This window comes from Camelus bactrianus, chromosome 3 (assembly GCF_048773025.1).
Source record: "Camelus bactrianus isolate YW-2024 breed Bactrian camel chromosome 3, ASM4877302v1, whole genome shotgun sequence".
NCBI classification, from domain to species: domain Eukaryota; kingdom Metazoa; phylum Chordata; class Mammalia; order Artiodactyla; family Camelidae; genus Camelus; species Camelus bactrianus.
In genome coordinates, this window is record NC_133541.1 from 23,753,359 (window position 1) to 23,773,323 (window position 19,965).

At 38.3% G+C, this 19,965-nt stretch overlaps 1 protein-coding gene across 4 annotated transcripts in view; it reads left to right on the plus strand.

Moving 5' to 3' along the window:
* C3H5orf22 (chromosome 3 C5orf22 homolog) overlaps window positions 1-19,965 on the plus strand; it is a 28,379-nt gene that overhangs the window by 2,505 nt on the left and 5,909 nt on the right. For 2 of the 4 annotated variants that reach the window (XR_012503719.1, XR_012503722.1), the window contains exons 3-9: window positions 1,143-1,292; window positions 3,477-3,906; window positions 6,011-6,073; window positions 6,311-6,432; window positions 7,845-7,911; window positions 9,964-10,103; window positions 13,137-17,315. Coding sequence is in view for 2 of the 4 variants with exons in the window: in XM_074356785.1 (XP_074212886.1) it covers window positions 1,168-1,292; window positions 3,477-3,906; window positions 6,011-6,073; window positions 6,311-6,432; window positions 7,845-7,911; window positions 9,964-10,103; window positions 13,137-13,269 (1,080 nt within the window). In the remaining 2 variants the exon portion in view is untranslated. Of the gene's footprint in view, window positions 1-1,142; window positions 1,293-3,476; window positions 3,907-6,010; window positions 6,074-6,310; window positions 6,433-7,844; window positions 7,912-9,963; window positions 10,104-13,136; window positions 17,316-19,965 lie in introns of those variants that run through there. The other 2 variants (XM_074356785.1, XM_074356778.1) reach the window with 2 other exon arrangements.

A 19,965-nucleotide genomic window follows, 5' to 3' on the forward strand; every position in this document is an offset into this window, starting at 1 on the left:
CATACTGTCTTTTATATTTAGAGGTTTTATATTTTAGAAATTGAAAAGAATTACGAAGCAGGCATACAGACTGTACAATTAGTTGTAGCATAATAGTTCCTAAACTTTTAGTCTTGGGATTCCTTATACCCTTAAAAACTCTTGAGTTTTTTCCTAATGTGGGTTAGTTATATCTATTGATATTTACCATATTTGAAGTTAAAATTGTGAATGTTTAAAATATTAATTCATTTCAAAATTATAGACCTTTATATCAATATAAATAAGATATTTTTACAAGAAACAAATATATTTTCTAAAGCAAAAAAAACTTAGAAGAGTAACAGTGTTTAAATTTGTGTGGATCTTTTTATTCAGCCTTTGTAGAAGACAGCTGGATTCTCATATCTACATTCAGTCAGTTACCATATGTTGTTTTGGTGGAACTATATGAAGAAAATTCAGGAAGAGTATTTTCATAGGCTTTTCAGATAAATGTGAATACTCTTTAATACTATACCCAAACTTGACAAACTTGACAAGTGGTCGTTTCTTAAACCTTAGTTGGAATGTAGAAGCCAGCAATTCAGATTCAAGTCTCAACAACTATGGTTTATAAGTCAGTCTTTCAAGAAAAATAGTATTCAGCTTGTAATTCAATTACAAGTGCTTTTCCTCGAGACAACCGCTGTACTTCAAAGTATGTAGTAGAGGTGTTTTCTGTGCATATCCCAGTTTGCCACACAGATTATTTAAAAATTTATAATCAGGATCAAGTTTTAATAAAATCATGAAGGACGTTCTCACATCAAACTGGCTTAGGTTGGGCGTGGGGGACACTGTGCTTAGTAGTGACAGATACAGTGACTGGTAGAGTTTGGTGCCTTGGCCTTGATTAATCTTGGGATATCAAGCACCATTGCTTTGTACCATCAGTGCAAATACAATACAATGAAAAAGGGAAATAGTGCCTTGGTGTTATTAGGAAAATGGTTTTGAACTAGTGGTCACCCTGAAAAAGTCTCAGGAACTCCCCCCCAACCCAGGGTCCTTGGACTACACTTTTAAGACCTGTAGTCTTAAAATACTGTTGTGAATGAAATTACACCTGGAAAAAACCACTCACTAATAATTTTCATACTCCCTCTCTATTTCTTTTCCAGAGAATTAAGTATTGAGAATTGGATTATGCCTGCGGTTTATGCTGGACATTTTTCTCATGTAATATGGCTTCATCCCACATGGGCTCAGCAAATCAGAGAGGGCAGGCATCACTTTTTAGTAGGCAAAGACACTTCTACCACAACCATCAGGTAGTTTCCTCATATTTATGAGTATGAAAGGGATTGAATGCTTCTATCTGATTTTGGGTCCCTGTAATAACTTTTAAGTATCTCTACACACAGATGGGGTCAGATTAGCCCTCATCTCTTCCAAAAAGAGTTCTTGAAACACCAGGAACACGTTTTCAAGTCTCTTGACCTTTTCGCTCACCGTTTGTATTTTGTTGCTGGTCAAATTGGTTTTTGAATAACCTGACCATCTGCAATTCTGGCTCCATTGATGACTAACTCCATTAAATTGTTAAAGTACCTTATAGATTTATATATTTAATGCTACACTTTATTATTTCCTTCCATTGTAACTTTTGTCTGCTGAATTTAACAGCAGTGAAAAAGCAAAATTATCTCACTTTGGTTTTTTTTTTTTTCATAAATTCAATGGCTGAAAAGTAGACTTAGGGTTTTAATTTTATTGATATGATTGGCTAGAGATAATTACTTAATCTGATTTAGATAACAGCATCTCTGACTGGAGTTGTATGTGCAGCTTTTTTTGTTGTATAAACTATTTAACCAATGTTTTGTGTGTCTTGTAATACTATAGTATCTTTAGAAATAATCAGAAAGTTCTTGGCTTTATAAATTCTCTTGTTATGAGGTGATTGTTTTAAGCAGTGGAATCATAACTTTCTAGAACCTGAAGGATACTGGGATGAAATGGTAATACATTGAAAATGAAATACAGTCTTTCTCACTGAAAATGATAATTTTTATCTCTAATTTATCCTTAATGATACAATTAACTTTTGTTGTATGTTCTTGTCAATGGCACAAATAACTTTTCTTATGTATAAATAAAAATTGTTTTCATTGAAGATATAATAATAAATGAATAGGGCTCCACATATAATAAGTATTATGTATAATACTGCTTTATATGAAAGAGTGGTAGGGTTTTTATTGAATACTTCAGTGATTAGGCCTTATTTAACCTGTAACAGATTTCTGCAAAATCAAATAATTTTGGGCAAACTGAAAGAGATGTTTAAAATTCAATGTGTGATAACAGTATTAGGAAGATTTTGATTATCTCATGATTTTAATTAATCCTTCAAGTAAAAATTTATGGAAGAGACAATCATATAGGCATACAGTCTGAGCTGTATGTGTGTGTTTGTACGGATATGAACAAAATAAAATGTTCATTATTAAAGAAAAATACTGATTTAGGTTGGGGATACCACCTTTGTCATTCTTAGGATGGTACAGTTTTTAATAAGCCTAGACATTAGTTTCATTGTGTCATTAATCTTTTCTTGGAAAATTATATCTTTTTAAATTTAAGGCTGTAAATATTGGAAGAGGATGGGTGGGAAATAAATATTAACCATTATTTTTATTGGATAGAGCCTACCTCTGGAAGAAGCATTTGGTTTCACTGTTTAAGGTATTTACTGAGACATAATATAATTGAGAAGCTAAAAGCATGCTAATATGTCTAAAATCAAGGATCTGTAACTTGTGAAATGCATTCTACACATGCACAAGATTTTTTTAAAGTTGCTTTTCATATTGAAATGTTACAGTTATATAAAATTTAATGAAACTTTGAAATATGTCAGAGGGAGCTTCTATTAAGAGAAGTTATTTCCAAGTATAATCGTTCTCTTAGGTGACTTTTTGGACACAGTTTCCACTGGTTTGAGAGCGATCCAGTGCACTGGCTACACAAGATCATTTATTCCTTTCTCATGTTACAGTTTACCACACACAGTCTAGGGCCATTGTGACGGCCCTGCAGTTTGGGGAACCTCTGTTTCTTCTATCTTTTTGCACCACCATCTCTGGAGTGCCTTTGTCTTCATGGTCCAGGCTGGGCTTGCTGCTACCATGTTCATATGCCAGTTACTGGGAAGGGGAGAGCAAGCCTCTGTTTGCTTCTTTTCCACTCACAGCTTTTGGCCAGAATGCAGTCAGATGGCCACACTTAACCTACAACATAGATTATGAAATTCAGTCTTTACTTTGGGCAGTTGTGTGCCCAGCGAAAAATTTGGGGAACCCTGTTTCCATAGAAGAATAGGAAGTGCAACTATCAGAGACAGTTCTTAGTTTTTGCCAAATATGTCCTTTCTTACATTACTGAAATTCTGTCTGAAATGTTGAGACTGATTTGTCCATTCATCTCTAAAACAGTGTTTTCCTCTCATCCAGGGTTACAAGTACAGATCATTACTTCCTAAGTGATGGTCTTTATGTAACTGAAGACCAGCTAGAGAACCAAAAACCTTTACAATTGGATGTAATTATGGTAAAACCTTATAAACTGTGTAACAACCAAGAAGAAAATGATATAGTGTCTTCTGCTAAGAAGCCAAAGCTATCACTGGAGGACGCAAAAGACACTGCCTCTACTAATGGTGACTGTTATTCAGAAGGACTGGGAAAGGACACAGTGACGCAGAAAAGGGACCAGACTTGTCTACAATCATCATGTTCATGTTCCTCTGAAAGCCAGGAATGCCAAACTACAGTCAGCACTGCAGAGATTCTGGAAATTTTGGAGAAAGGGGATGCATTCATTATAGATATTGACTTAGATTTTTTTTCAGTCAAGAATCCCTTCAAAGAAATGTTCACTCAGGTAAACGCAGTACTTTTAAAACGTGGATCTTGAGAATTGCATGGCATTTCTCTAGGTCAGGGATCAGCAAACTTTCTGCAAACAGCCAGATAGCAATTACTTTATGGGGGCCCCATATGGTCTCTGTCACATATTCTCCTTTGTTATTGGTTTTATACCCTTTGAAATTGTCTATACCATCCTTAACTGGAGGGTTATACAAAACAGGTTGGAGGCCATAGGTTGCTAATCCCTGCTCTAGATGATATTCATTATTTTGCATTTATTAATTGGGGTAATGTGTACGTGGATGGTTGAAGAACATGGGGGTTGGGGCACCAACCCTCCACACAGTCAAAAATCTGCATATGACTTTATAGTGGGCCCTCAGTATCCGTGATTCCATATCTGAGAATTCACCCGACCTCAGACCATTGGAAAAAACCCTGTATGTAAGTGGACTCGCACAGTTCAAACCCATATGTTATTCCATGGTCAACTGTGGTACAAGAAAGTGTACACATTAAAGGATTTCACTCTCTTACCCCATCCCCATTCCCTCAATTTCTTACCTCACAAACAAATACGGTGGCTAGTTTCTTGGTATATCTTTCCCGGGATATTCTATGTATATAAAACCCTATATGACAAATTTCTCACTAAACAGTAAGGTGCCCGATTACACAGACACTCTTTGTAGCTGTGATGCTTAGGGTACCTCACCAGATCTCAAATGCCTGTCACTGACAATGTTAGTGTGCACAGATCTGAGATGGAATGGTCTATGATAAATTCATGATCCCAGTGACGATTCCCAGGCGCATTTTATGGGTACATGTAACTGCTTACCGTAATATTTGGGAGGTTGTTCCAGGTCTGTTCTTTCGGGGATTCAAATTAACTGTCTTTTCTCTCCCTAAGCTCAGTACTTGATTGACGGTGATGATGATACTGTACTTCACAATCCTGTTCTGTATACGTATCGGAAGCCATTGTGACGTATCTAAATTATCAAAGACCTCTAGTGGGTACTGATTAAAAACAGCAGAGATTTGAGAATTTACAGTTGATCCTGAACAACAAGGGGATTGAGGGTCCCAACCCCCTGTGCAGTCAAAAAGCCACATATAGCTTGAATTTTTAACGCCCCTAAATTTAATTACTAATAGCCTGCTGTTGACTGGAAGCCTTACTAATAACATAAACAGTAAATTAACACATGTTTTGTACGTTTTATGTATTACATACTATATTCTCACAATAAGTAAGCTAGAGAAAAGAAAATGTTAAGGAAAATACATTTACAGTACTGTACTATATTTATCAATACCATAAGTTTACATCATGTTTGTAAGATGAATCGTCTGTCAGTACTTACATCAGTATTGCCTTATAACTTACTTAACCTTTCTGACCCACAATTTCTTCAAGTATAAAATCAAAATAATAATCATACCCAACTCATAGGATTGTTATGATGAAGACAGTGCCACAGCATCATGCTTAAGGAACTTTAGATTTTGCCTATAACCTCTTCCTGACAGTAGGATTATTGCTCCTAAATAGAATTATTGGGGTCACATATACTTGCCTATAATGGGGCTGTCCAGCTGTGCTAACTGAGGGAAGACAGTTTCCCACAGAATCTTTCCATTCTATCCAAAGTCCATCCTCTCCTGCAAGACAGCCTTTGTACTCCAGAGTTCTCCTCTGTGTCTAGGGAAAGGGCTACAAAGTCAACAAGGAGAGTTTTGTTACTGTTGTTATTAAAGATGTGCATATTGCCAATGAATAGCTAAAAGCTGTTTAGGTCCTAGAATGTATCCATTTATGAAGTGGAATATTATTAGAAATACTTTCATCTCATTACCTATTAGCCATCAAGTCTTCTTCCATAGCTGATTCTTATACATTCTTGTCATGCCTAGCTGGATAAGAGTTACCCTAAAGAAATGATAATATGTACAATGAAATATGATACATTTTGCCTGATTTTCCCAGACTAGCCTTTAAATTATTATCTAAGATGTTTTTATATGACAGCTATTTTTTACTTCAAGCATATGTTTGAAAAAAAGAGTTTTCTTTCCATTATATGAATTTTTTGTTTTGTTTTATTTTCCAGGAGGAGTATAAAATCTTACAAGAGCTGTACCAATTTAAAAAGCCTGGTACCAACCTGACAGAGGTATCCTCCATTTGTTTCTCTTTTTATCTATTTTTCACATATCTAATTGTATCTTACATGATATTAGAGAACTCTCAAACAATGGTCCAAAATCTTTGTGTGTGTTTCTTGGGGAAGCCCATAATTCATACTTGAAAATCATGTTTTAACTAATTGAACTGAGATTTTCATTGTGATGGCATTTCACTTGTATTTTGAACGAATAACTATAATCTCAGCTTTTCAATGTGTTTGAAGGAAGATTTGGTAGATTGTGTTGATACTCGAATTCATCAGTTAGAAGATTTAGAAGCTGCTTTTGCTGATTTGTGTGATGGTGATGATGAAGAAACTGTACAGAAATGGGCTTCAAATCCTGGGTAAGACCTCAATTTTTTTTTTCTCCAACTCTATATTTTAATCCTAAATATATTGCTAAATTTGCTACTTAGATTGCTTTTTAAAAATTAGTATCTTCTTTAGCTATATGTATGTATTACCTACTCAAAGTATTCAGTGCAATTTTTACTTAAAAATAAAATATTCAGAAACATATCTGAAATACCAATACATTACCATCAGTAAGGAAAGCAGTGGTATGGAAGAATAAGCCCGAGTAGTAGTAATCATACCAGCAAAATGGACCAGGCACTTTAACATAAGTTAATGCTTCTCTTCAGTAGAGGGAGCTAGTTCTAAAACTGATTCCCTCCTTTTGGAAATTGTGATGGAAGAGAGAGATTTAGAAATTAGTCACAGAACATAATTCTTCCCGGGAATATTGAAGAGTACCTGCTAATTTGTGATTTTGTGAAGTCTCAAGCCAAGTATAAAACTTAAACAAAACAAAACAAACAAATAGCCTGTCAACTGTAGAATCCTGAATCTAGCCCATCGATGGGGACACCTTCCACTGACACCCACCAAGCCTGCACAGCATCCCCAGTTAGCACTTCACCACCTGCAGGCACTTCTGCCGCAGACATGAAGAAACAACAGAGCCGCAGCAGTGGTGAGTTAAGACTGATTGGAACTGGGGGAAAAAAGAATAGCACAAAGGAAAAGTAAGAGAGCAGGGAAAATCTCCCCAGACTTACCACGCCCCTAAAGGGCCAGACCCCGTAGCATGAAGGAGTCATCACTATTCCTAAGAAATAGAGGAGGTGGGTGATTAGGGTCCAGAAGCCCAAAAAGTGTCATTAATGAAAACAAGGAGGTAATGGGATGACAGGCCTCCATGTCTCCCTTTCTTTATTTTTTTTTCCTTCCAGCAAATGAGTGGACATTAAAATACTAGAAACAGTAATTAATTAGGGCTTCCAAAGAGTTGCACCTAAATTAAATAACTTATAACCACCATTGTTGTTATATCAAATGGTATAGAACTTGTCCAGTTACAACTATGTATGTCAGTAAACGTCCTTATTTTTTTTTCTTCTAGACTTTCAGGAAACTGTCTTTTTTTTATCACAGTGTACTAAAGGCATTTAGTTTTCTTGCTGTTCAAAATAAATTTTAAAGTCACAGTAGAACTTCCATTTTTAAAGAAGAAAATCTCAGTTTCTTGGGTGCTAATTTTCAATATTTAGCACTGTAATTTTTAGTTAAGAAAACAGCAGGGAATGTTTATTTCTTAATATTTTAAGATGATATGTGAATAACTTTATCTTTCATTTCCCAAGCATCATATGAAACGTATTGCTAATGGTAAATTTTAAGTGTAATGTATCATTTGCTACTGTGATTTTAGTTGAGGTGGTGCAATGTTTAATTGAGGGTGGCTTTTTTCCAGAATGGAATCACTGGTTCCACTTGTCGAGAGTTTGAAAAAACGGATGGAAGCGCCAGACTATGAAATGGTAAATATTTATACTGAAGCATAAAATCGACCCTTTAAGAAAGGCATTTTTTTCTTGGTAGAAAACATGTGCTCTTTGTTAAAGTGATTCACTTTTATTTGTGTTCCTGGAAAGTGTGAATGGATTACTTTTTTTTTTTTAAGAAATGAAAAAATACATAGTTTTTACAAGCCAGAACACTGGAAAAGTTTTCCAGGAAAAACATGCTTTTGCCAATTTTATGTATGAAGCAAAAGTGCTGTGTGTTTTTTTATTTTGTCTGTGGTCAGATCTCTCCTTGCCAGAGAAAAGAAAGAATACAATTTTGAAATTTGTTCATTCTTTGTTGATTCATTTTTATATTCCCTTCCTCCTTCTTTCTTTCCTCACTCTGGAAAACCAGATTGTAAACACCAGACAGAAAAAAGAAGGCACTGTGGCAAGTGCATCTTAACTGTATTAGCTGGTGTAACTAACTTCATTTGCCGGCAGTGATCTGAATGCTGCAGCAAACGAGGATGCCTTTAATGAAAATCTCTTTTATTTTTATATCATTTTGCAGCCTTTGAGGCACAAATTGTCACATTTGAAATTTAGGTACCTTTTCTCAAATTTCGTGGCAGAGTTCAGGCCCCAGGTCTTCTGCTTCTTTTGCTTCTTGGTGTTTATGTTACTTCAGTAAACTGTGTTTTTGTTCAAACTACTTCATTTGAACTGAAGCTTAGATGTTGATTTAATGCTAACTTTATAGGAATAAAAAAATACCAGCAAAAGAGTGTTTTGGTTAAATCAAAACTAATTCAAAACCCACCCTTTTTTTTTTAACATGTAGATTTGGTTTTTTGGTTTGGGTTTGTTTTTTTTTTTTTTTCTAAGCTTTTTTGTGGGGAGGGGTTAATTCGGTTTATTTGTGTCTGCTTTTTAATGGAGGTACTGGGGATTGAACCCAGGATTTCGTGCATTCTAACCACGCACTCTATCACTGAGCTGTACCCTCCCCCCACCCTTCTTTTTAATGCCAATTATTAAGAATGATACAGGATATTTAGAGTTTAAAATACTTTGAGCTCATGTGATATTATTGAATGTGTCTTCATTCTTCATGTAGGTTTATTTTAATCGTGACATTACATCTGAATTTTCTGGTGGTGGTGGGGTTTTGTACATTGTTATTGAGAGAAGGGACAGCATGGGCTCAGTCACATTATGTAATCAAATATGACGTACCCGTCACTGCAAGGTCAGAACATTTTAGTAGAAAAGAACATGCAGAATCTGTCATTTGAGTACATTGACTGATCATTGCCAGTTAAATCTTTGATGTGTATCCAGAGCCTTCAATAATACAGCAGATTAGTGGGGGGTTTTTCCATGGTTTGCATTTGCGTATGCTAAGCAAAACTACGACATACTTGAATTCCAGCTTTCAGAACTTTAAAGCAGAGGCTGCAAAATGTCAGCCTGTGAACTGCTTCTAGTTCTCAGGCATATTTGGTTTAGAACTAAGACTGGAATACCAGTCTTCTACATTTAAAAGCACATGTATAAAATATTAGTATGTGGTTATACATAAAGGATACACAAGAAAATGTAACTGCAGGTTCAGTAAGGTAGAGGGAAGACTTCCCCTTGTATCCTCTTGAAGCTTTAAATGTAGTATTCGTTGCATGTGTCTAAAAAGTAAATAAAATAATGTGTTGAAAGAAAAATAAGGTGAGGATAGTATGTACAGGTTTATATCAGCTTTCAGAATCTAGGTGAAATAGATAATTTGCTAGAAAATGTAAATTATCAAAATAGACTCAAGTAAAGGCAGAAACTGAATGAATCTATAATCATAAATTAAAGAAGTAGTTAAAGAAGTATTCCTAGAAAAAACATCAGGCCCAAACTGGTATACAGGCCACTTCTTCCCAAACTTCAGGGACTAGGTAACTTCTGTGGCATGGGAACTATTAAGGAAAAAGCAGTCCAAATCCACAAAAATATTAAAACTTTGTCAGCAAGGCTATTAAAGAATCTTCTAAAAACAACAAAGCCTTACTATGCAATTTTTAATTGTCTTGTTTTCAGGTTCACCAGGCTGGTCTAACCTGTGACTATTCAGAACTTCCTCACCACATCAGCACAGAACAAGAAATTGAGTATCTTATTCAGTCTGTATCTTTTGTACTAAGAAATTTACCAAAACCTACTCTTGTGACAATAGCAAGGTAAGTGTGGTAGCTTGAATAATGGTCCATGGAATATGTCCACATCCCAGTCTCTGGAACTTGTGAATACATTGCCTTATATGGCAAAAGGGATTTTGCAGATATGATTAACTCAGGGATCTTGAGGTGAGGAGGTTATCCTGGATTATCCAGGTGAGCTCAGTGTAATCACAAGGGTCCTTGTAAGAGGAAGGCAGGAGGGTCAGAATCAGGAAGAATGGAAGATGCTACGCTGCTGCTCTGAAGATGGAGGATGGGGCTCTGAACTAAGGAGTGCAGGCAGCCTCTAGAGGCTGGAAAGGCAAGGAGACAGACTCTTCCCTCCAGCCTAGAGGAGAAATGCAGCCCTACCAGCATCTTTATTTTAGGACTTCTAACCTCCAACAGAATTGTAAGTTGATAAATTTGCATTGCTTTAAGTCACTACGTTTGTGGTATTTGTTACAGCGGCAGTGGGAAGTTAATACAACCTCCATAGGTGAATCTAATGATTACCAATTCAGTCATTCTTACCAGTTTTCTACCTACTCAGCTCAAAGTTCAGATGCTGTAATTTCTCTTTCCTATAGTGATTGTTGGCAAACCACATTTAATTCTTGTTATCTAGTCTTCAAAATTGGCAATGTCATTCAGTTGAACATAGGAATTCCCATTTTTGGATCCTACAGATGAATTTAGCTGCTGCCTTGTTTTAAATTTGACATACTAATATGTGCTGAATAGTGAACCCAATTTAATAAAAATTTCTTTTCTATGTTAATCTTTGGACTCATTTTGTATGGAACTGTGAGTTTCTAAAATAAGTACTTTAAATGCTGAGGCAAAAAATATTTATACATTTTATGACAAATATTTTGTGAATCCTTTACCATCCTGAATTAAAATCGTAGGTAATCTAATCTACATGCACATATAATTTAAATATACGTAGATATCACATGTAATGTTTAGATGATATAATTGTCTTAGTCCATTCAGGCTGCAATAGCAAAAATATCTTAGACCAGATAGCTTATAAACAACAGAAGTTTATTTCTCCCGGTCCTGTAGGCTGGGAAGTCCAAGATGAAGTCACCAGCAGATTCACTGTCTGGTGAGGACCTGCTTCCTGGTTCATAGACAACCATCTTCTCCCTGTAACCTCACATAAAAGGAAGGGGTGAAGATGCTTTCTGGGGCCTCTTTAATAACTAATCCGATTCATGAGGATTCCACCCTCATGATCTAATCACCTTCCAAAGACACCCCCACCTCCAAATATAATCACATTAGGGATTAGGTTTCAACACAGGAATTTTGGGGCTAAACATTTAGTTTATAGCCTACCTATACATATAATATAAATATAATGTATATATACACATAAAAATCATAACATAAAGGAGAAATGAGAGTAATTAATAACAAAGTAATATATAAATGCCACAACAAACTGACGTCTTTACAAAGAGTCACTAAACGTAATAGTTAACAAACGCAGGCAGACATCGTGGGTTGTGTTGCCCCAATACCATGAGCGGCACTGCCGTTGCGACATGGTTATTCTAGTCACAGCAGCCTCTTGGTAAAGTTCTGAACTGAAAGTTCAGTCTTCCCTCAATTCATGGAGTATTTGCATTCCTGGAAAATTTAGGTCATATTTAATCCATTTTCAAAAATACTTTGTTCGTGTGTAGAAGAGTATTAAATTGTAGGCTCAAAAAATTAAAAGCGGGTTTGTTTATTTATGTAAGTGCTCCGTGGACTTTGGAAACTACACAGGACACAGGACAGGGCTGTCCTGCGTATGCGAGCACTCTAGCACCCTCTTCCCCTGGTTCCCTAATCGTGGTTGTGGCAATCAAAAATGTACCTGCAGATTTCCAGAACTCCCTCCAGTGGGTAGCTCCCATCCAGAACCACTGTAATAATGTTTGTGAAATCATTGAAGTGCCCCTTATTTGTTAAGGCTAATAAAATAAGCTTTTATATATTATACTTTCTTAAAGCAGGTCTTTATCCATATGTATGTGTTAAATAGTATTTAATAATTTAAAATAGCTCTTTACCATCTATCACGTGTTAAATGTTTACATCAAGTCTGAAAAATAACCTAATCATCGTAGAATAAAATGAGTTCATCAGAAGTCTTACAGATTATTTCTTTAGGTCTAAAATATTTGTGATAAGGAGTAGACTAGATAACTAATTCCATCTCCTTCTATAAAGATTTCTATGCCGTTCCCCGATCCAGTGGGATTTCCAATGGCTTTCCTCACCCCAGCCTAGAACCAAGAGACACCGATAAAATCATTCTAGATCTTAATCCAGCTGTAATTGTCAGCAATATTATTACTGCCTCATGCCACTTAAGTTGCAGTTGGTGATTCCAGAAAGACCCAAAATGCGGATTCCTGCCCCACCCCACTTTGCTCTTTTCTCCTTAATGCTACCTAGGAAACTAACCCCAACACTAGCACATCCACACATTTCACTCTGGATGGTCTTGTGCAGCGGTGCAGTTCACAAATTGTTTTTTAGAAGCAGAACCCTTTAATCAGTTAGAAAGCCTCTACCCTTGTGTTTTCTAGCCTGAGTGTACATGTAACAAAAGAATGTGAAAGATGTCCTGTCACTAAGATAATTAGCCCCATTTATTCCCAAGCAGCGTCTCCTTTCAGGGAAACAACAGTCAAGTATTAAGCACTGAGGCTTTGCAGACATGCTGTGTGGTTTCACATCCTGTCACCAGCACTTACAAGCTATGTGACCCATGCAGGTTAATCTTTCTCTGTTCCAAACTCCTTTGAAGGGATGGTAAATGTACCTATTTCATAGTTGCTGACAAGGTTAAAGAGCATAATTCATGTAATGCACATGACATAGAGTAAACGTTCAGTAGCTTTCAGCTGTTGTTATCCCAAAATTCAACACAGCTTCGTTTCTGTTTTACATCGAAATCAATACATGCAGGCTGCTTCTCACTGCGCAGTATGATCTCATTCTATTTATGTGTGTTTTTCTTTTTCTTTCTTTTTCTCACCTTGCTTCCAGGTCAAGTCTGGATGATTACTGTCCTTCTGAGCAAGTTGACACCATTCAAGAAAAAGTCCTCAGTGCGCTACACTCCCTCTATGGGGCTCTAGACATTCACCTGGTGTATTCAGCAGAGTCTGCTCCATCTTGAAACAGAAAAAACACTAGGCTCCTTATTACATCTTGATGCAGTAACAGGGTTTTCATTAACTTATTTGCAAATGAGTCTTCCAGAGAACACTTTGTGTATTAACTTTAAGTTAGAATCTTTCAGGTATTTTGAATCTCCAAACTGATTTCATGAGTTGTTGAATGAGAGCAGTTTTTTTTTGGCATCAAGTCTGCCCACAGTTGATGGAACTGTTGCTCACCTTTCTTCCTTTCCGTCACTGTTGCCTTCACTTATGTGAGGGTTTTTTTTTCCTCTTTTCCCCTCTTCCATCTAGGTTGGTTAGACTGTATGAGATTTGTTCATTTATTCACTCACTCAGCCAGCTGACATTTATTGAGCACATACATGTGCCAGACATAACTAAGCACTGGGTATATGATTGCGACAGAGTAGACAAGCCCCTGCCCTCTCGGGGGACAGCTGAGAACAAAGTATGGATTGTGAGAAGTGTTACGAGGGGAGGGGGAAATACTAAGGCATGCTGTTAGTATCAGGGCCACCTGGCCTTATAGGAAAGTAACATTCCCAAAAGCTACTACCAAAAAGAAAACAAAAAACAAACCTGCCAGTCCATGAAAGTGTGGCAGGAAGTCTGCCTTTCTGAGACTTCTGGGATTGTGGCTGAGCTCTTGGGGAGTGCTCTCAGCATTGTTGGTGTTGAGGTCTATTTGAGTAAATTCAACCAAACAAAAAGTCACTTTTCTTTGCTAATCAAAAAACCCCTTAGGGTCTTTTTGTGCCTCCAGATGGTCAGTATGGGCTTCAGTCATCGTTATGGATGGTTCCACCTTATTGGCAGTCTGGGTTGATAGTTTTTTTCAAATAAACTAGCTTTCTATGGAAGTAGTAGGAAAAAAGGTAAATCCTTAGTTCTGATCCACCGTAAATACCCAAGGACATAACTGCCTTCCACTGGCCTCTCCATGAGTAAGAGACCCTGCCTGAGCCACTCCTCATTGTGGACCTTTCCATTTACTTACTATTTGCCAAAGGCTCCCCCTCTTCAGTATCCCTTGTGTTCAGTAATCTTGTTTAACTACCTACTTGGTTTCTTTTCCTTTAAAAGGAAGGATGGCATTTAAAGAAAAAAAAAACATCAATCCTCATTCCTAACACAGCAGTCGTTTTCATTTTTTTACATGTGACTTTTCAGGCCTGACCACATGTGTACCTATTGAGTTGCATGTGGCTAAAATTAGTGTGTTTCCTAACTTGGCTAATACTCCAGGTCACATTACCATTGCCACTCAGTAGATGGCACCAGATCCCCTTTCTCCAATGATTCTATTTTCCAACAAACTTTTCTTGTCACTAAGTTGGTTTCCCAAGGCCCATAGTGTATATGCTTCTTTCTGTTGCAAAAAGCAAAGCAAACTGATTCAGCCTTCCGTTTTGATGAAACATTATGTGCCAAAAAGCTTTATGTCCCTGTAATCAGAATTGCAAATAGTGCTATTGTTTATTTTTAAATTTTGAAAAAATTTTATTAGGCTTCTGTAAATGGTGTTACTTTTATGAGTAAATTATTTTGTGTGCTAAAATAAATAAAAAGATGTGTTTCGAGGTTTTAAAGATTTAAAACCAAACTGTAGCACTAATTAATTCTACATGATCTTGGTGTGTTCATAGCATGGATCTTGTAAGTCTGGTTTAGTAGTCACTTATCACAATTCCCATGAGCTCTGATGAGACTCATCACCGTTTTAACTGAGGTTGAGTAAAAGGGCACCAGTTTCCTCTTTAGGAACATTCAGATTGTTTAGTTCTCATGCTGTAATTCTCTTTGAGGAATAAAATTCAATCCCTACTTGTTGACTAGAACCAACTTAGTAAATTATGTCTCTGCACATTTCAAATAGGAGGATACTCAGTTTAAGACATCCTTCATTTGTGTTCTGAGTACCAGTGAGGAATACCACAGTACAACGCTTTGGATTATATACAGATATCACTGATATTTGGAATGGGATTTTGAGCAGCTTTTTGAAAAATGTGACCTAAACATAAGATTAGGCCCTAATTTTGATAATTAACAAGTACATATTTCCCAGTATCTAGAGGGAATTTTTTTTTTAAATCTCTGGAAGTATTTTCTGTAGACATCTATCTCTAAGCGTTCCAGATTCTCAAGGAGCTCTTAGTCAAAGTCCTTCACTCTTTCTGTGATGTTCTCTCCACATCTTTATTTTACTTTAGCAGTAGTGGTGCCAGATTGCTATCGGTATATCCACCGTACTGCCAGCAGTCACAGTATGTCTCTTAGTACAAGACTATCTCATGCATCTTGAGAGAAAGCACTTTCATGAACCGCGGGGAGTTTTTGTTGGCCATCTTTCAGAAATGCTCAGGATACGTGAGGGCCGTCTGTGTAAATGCCCACTGTTGGACTGGACGTCCTGGCCTGGCCCGTCCTGAGTTGCAGCACTCTTTTGAAGTACTTGTTTCTGAACTAACTGGTCCTGAACTGCCTCTGTGGTTTTGTGGCCCTTGCGACCCTCCTGGAATTCCAAACGTCAGTGCCATCCTTTTCCTTTATTCTCATCTGAGGTCCACAAATGAAGTAATCGTGACACTAAGGAGGTTTCTGTGAATCCTGATTCTCAGGAGAGAGTTCTCTGAACAGTGAGCATTCTGGTCACTCATGGAAAGGGTGTATCTTACCATTATTTCAAGTTAGTAAGTTGGCATTCTGTGCATTAGTGTCTTTGAGTTTGGTTCCTGTGATTCGGAAGCAGGGGCCCATTTCAGAGGCAGAGGCAAGCCCGAGGCTGTATGGTGTCACTTCCTTTGAAGACTTTTCTTGGATAGTCTGCCAACCTCCAGCTCCAGCTTTCCTGCCAAGTCTCTAACTTCAAAACACTCTTCAGCAGCAAGCAGATGTCTGAAACGATCGATCAGCCATCAGCACTGCTGGGAAGCCTTGGCACCGTAGGTGATGTGAATCGTGCCAGAGTCAAGATGAGGTGTAACAGAGCAGAGTGCTGAGGGGTGCTGCCTGGCTCCAGTGCCCCCTCTCCGAGTTCCAGCTGCCTGACCCGAGCCTCAGCTTCCCCTTTATAACGAGAGAACTTAACACATCAATGCATATCAAGCCCTTACTTAGCACAAGAGCCATCTGGTAAACATTGGCTGTTATTTCCAAACTCAGCCCTGCTTAGAATCTCCTGTGATGGCCATTCCAAGTCTCAGCTGCTCTTGCCAGGCCTTGCCTAAGTACTGATCTTCCTAAACCCCACGTAAGCTTCCACCGTACTTCCATGAATAGTGCAATTTCACTTTCTTTATTCAAAGAAGTCAGGTCCTTGCCCATAAGGAAAGAAGTCACGGGTCTTTTAAGTGGAGGTACTCATGATTTGAAACTCGACTTGCAGTTGGTGTGAGCATCCGTTTAGTCACAGTTTTAAAACTTGTACTCATGCAGTCAGGGGTCAGGGAAGTTAAAGCCTCCTTTTTATCAAAGCAGCTTTTTTTAACTCCTTCCACGTCCCCTCCTGCCTGCTGGTGGGTAAAGCTAGAATTTGTGAGGCTAAACCTGTGATGTAAGCAATGTTTGGAAGTTGTTATCCCCTGGACTTACAAATTACCTTAGAGAACCTAGGGTTCTCCTTTCCATTTTTGACATTGCTAATTTATTTGTAGATGACCTCGAGCAAAGAAGTCCCTCATGAATCAGCCAGAGCATGACGGGGGGATGGGGGCAGAGTGAGTGTCTCCAACCTACTGACTCCTTTCCAGACCCTTCACAGCACTCCCTGCACCTCGGCCTCCGCCGCACCACAGGGCCGCCTCCGCTTGTGGAGGGGCCAGGAAAGCCCTCGGAGGAAAGGGGGCGCCGCTGTCCACCTGGCCTAACGAGGTTGTGTGGCAGCCCCTCAGACACCACCCCGATCGCCCAGGAAGAGCGAGACGGAGCTGAAGCCAGAGCTGGAGCCAGGCTGGAATGCCAGCTCTTGGGACGGAAGCCACCGTGGGACCCGCACGACAGCACCGCCCACCCTCCGCAGCGGCACCCCCCGCGAGCACAGGTAATAAGGGGCCCCAGCGTCACAAAGTGGCACCTGAGGTATTCGTGGCTTTGAAGTCAGTCCAAGTTCAAACTCTACCTCTGCGGGTTATAAGTTTTGTGAACTTGGGCAACGTAAGCCGTCAGAGTCCTTGTTTTAGACGTGGTCCGAGGCCCTTCGCGTGTTCCTGGAGGACCGCGCACTGAGCTCCCGCATAGCGCGTTGGTCAGCCGTGTCCATCTGCCCACAGGTGGACCAGGAGCCCCTGGACTGCACCACCGGACGTCGGTGTAGCCCCAGCCTCTGGCATCGTCACTGCCGTATCACAAGGCCTCAAAAAGTACATAATGAATTGACTACAGAAAATTCCAGCAGTCACTGGAATCTTGACAGTAATAACCCTAGTCATGTGCCTTATATTATAGCTCCTCTTATGAGCATGCTGTCTTTGAGAGCAAATTGAGCAGATACAGATATTAATATAAGAACAAACATTTACCAAGGATTGGGTGTTTTAAATACATGAGCCCAAAAGAGCTGGAAGGTCATACCTGTAATCTAATGACTATGTCCACAGAATAACTTTGTTATAAACAAAAGAAAGGCAATCATGTCAGTTTTTCAGCATTTTTGTGATCTGTTCTCTTATGGATAAAATCTGATAAGAACTATATTCCACAAAACTTTTGTCAACATGACATAAAAATACATATAGTTTGATTTTTCTGCCCAAAATTCAAATCTAACATTTGACACCACCATCCAAAAACTACGGATGTGAACTTTTGGCCCCTAAAAAGAATATAGCTTTGCTGACTTTTGGAGGGGTCACACTATTCCTCATTTCTGATTTTCTTTCTGTACGGGGTCCCCGTCATTACAGTCCCAGCCTTGCTCCGCCCTTTTACTCACTCCTCCCCAGGTAAGGAAGAGTGAGCGAAGGGAATTATAGGGTGCCCTCTACTTACAGAAGTATGTTCTGCTCTGTCCTTCCATGCCAGAAGTTTGTAAGAACCAGCGCAGTTGTCCAGTGGTGCCAGTGGGTAGCAAAGTCTCTCTCTGTCTCTGGGGTGCAGTGTAGGAGGCCAGTTGTTGCCATGGGTTTAAGCCATGTTCTCTAATATCAATTTTATCAGTGATGATGACACTTTTATCTCCATCTGCCTGAATGTCTGTGCCTATTTTTAAGTTTAAAAACTGAGTGGAGAACAGTGGTGTTATCAGACTTCCTCAAACCCCAGCATGACTAATGCTTACTTGCTACATAGTATGGGAAGTTTATAAATGCAGGTAGCTCTTCGGGATTCCAATCTGAGAGGAAGACATTCTCTGACCATTCTGACTAAACACACAACATGTGCTCTTCTCTTTCTACAGTCTGTTTTTCTGCTCTGAGTATAGACATTTACAAAATTTTTAAGGTTTATTTTGCTTTTAAGTGCTTTTCTGGGACGGCAGAGTGGTGTTTTATTTGTATTTGACATCATGCTAAGGCAGGCAACATAAGCACCTTAGTAGACTTCCTATATAAGCAGCAGCCAATTATAAAATATAATGGAAGAAAAGATCTTATTTATTATAGCATAACCTCACCCAAAAAAGATATCTACAAATAAACTATGTGAAAAATTACCACCTATACAAAGAAAACTTTATGAAGGTACTGAAGAATGTAAATGAAGGCATGAATACCCATGGAGAGATATGTGCTTATATAAGAATTCAACATTATAAAGATATCAATGTTCCCATATCAAACACTACACGTAATGCAATTCCAATAAACATACCAAGGAGATTTTATTTTAACTAGTGATTCTGATTCTAAAGTTCATATGGAAAAATGAGGGAAACCAGGAAAAAATTATAAAATAAAAACTAATGAAAGGATTAACCCTACTATGCACCAAAATACATTATAAAGTTATATTAATCAAAACAGTGCTTTACTGGCATGTGAGCAGGCAGACAGAGGAATGGAATGAAATAGAGTCCAGAAGTAGACGTGTATTAAAGTAACGATATCTGGTTTTAAGGAAAGAAAATAATAAATGTCTCATACAAAATCAAAGATTATTTCTCATTTTCATAAAGTCCAAAACTGGTGTTCCTGCTTGGCAGGCTCTCCTCCAGAAAGGGATTCTGAGACTAATGTTCCTTGCATCTTCAGCTTTGCCACCTTCAACACAGGGCTTCCCAAGTGTTTCTGGAGGACCTCTCCGTTCCACCTAGCAGCAGGCAAAGAGGATGGAGGTCACGTGTGGGAGGCTTTTACGAGCCAGACCCAACACTCCCTAACTGTGACAGAAGCTGCTGCAGCTTACCCTGTTGTGTGCCCAGAAAGAACAGGAGACAGGTTTGCTGACTACCGTGCATTCTCTCCCCTGAGACCCAAATACAGACTGGAATTTAATATAGCATCAGGGTGACATTTTATATCAATGAGAAAAGATGAATTATTCAATAAATGATGCTGCAGAATTAGCTGTCTCAAAAAAAATAATAAAGTTGGATTCCCAATTCACTCCTGACAACAAAATTAATTACAATGAAATCAAATTTGAATGAGAAGAAAGGAAGGAAACTATTAGAAAACACAGAAGAAATGGGAGAGCCTTTTTGTAAACAAGCATGCCTACCTATAAGACTCAAGGAAATATGGGGTTCAGGT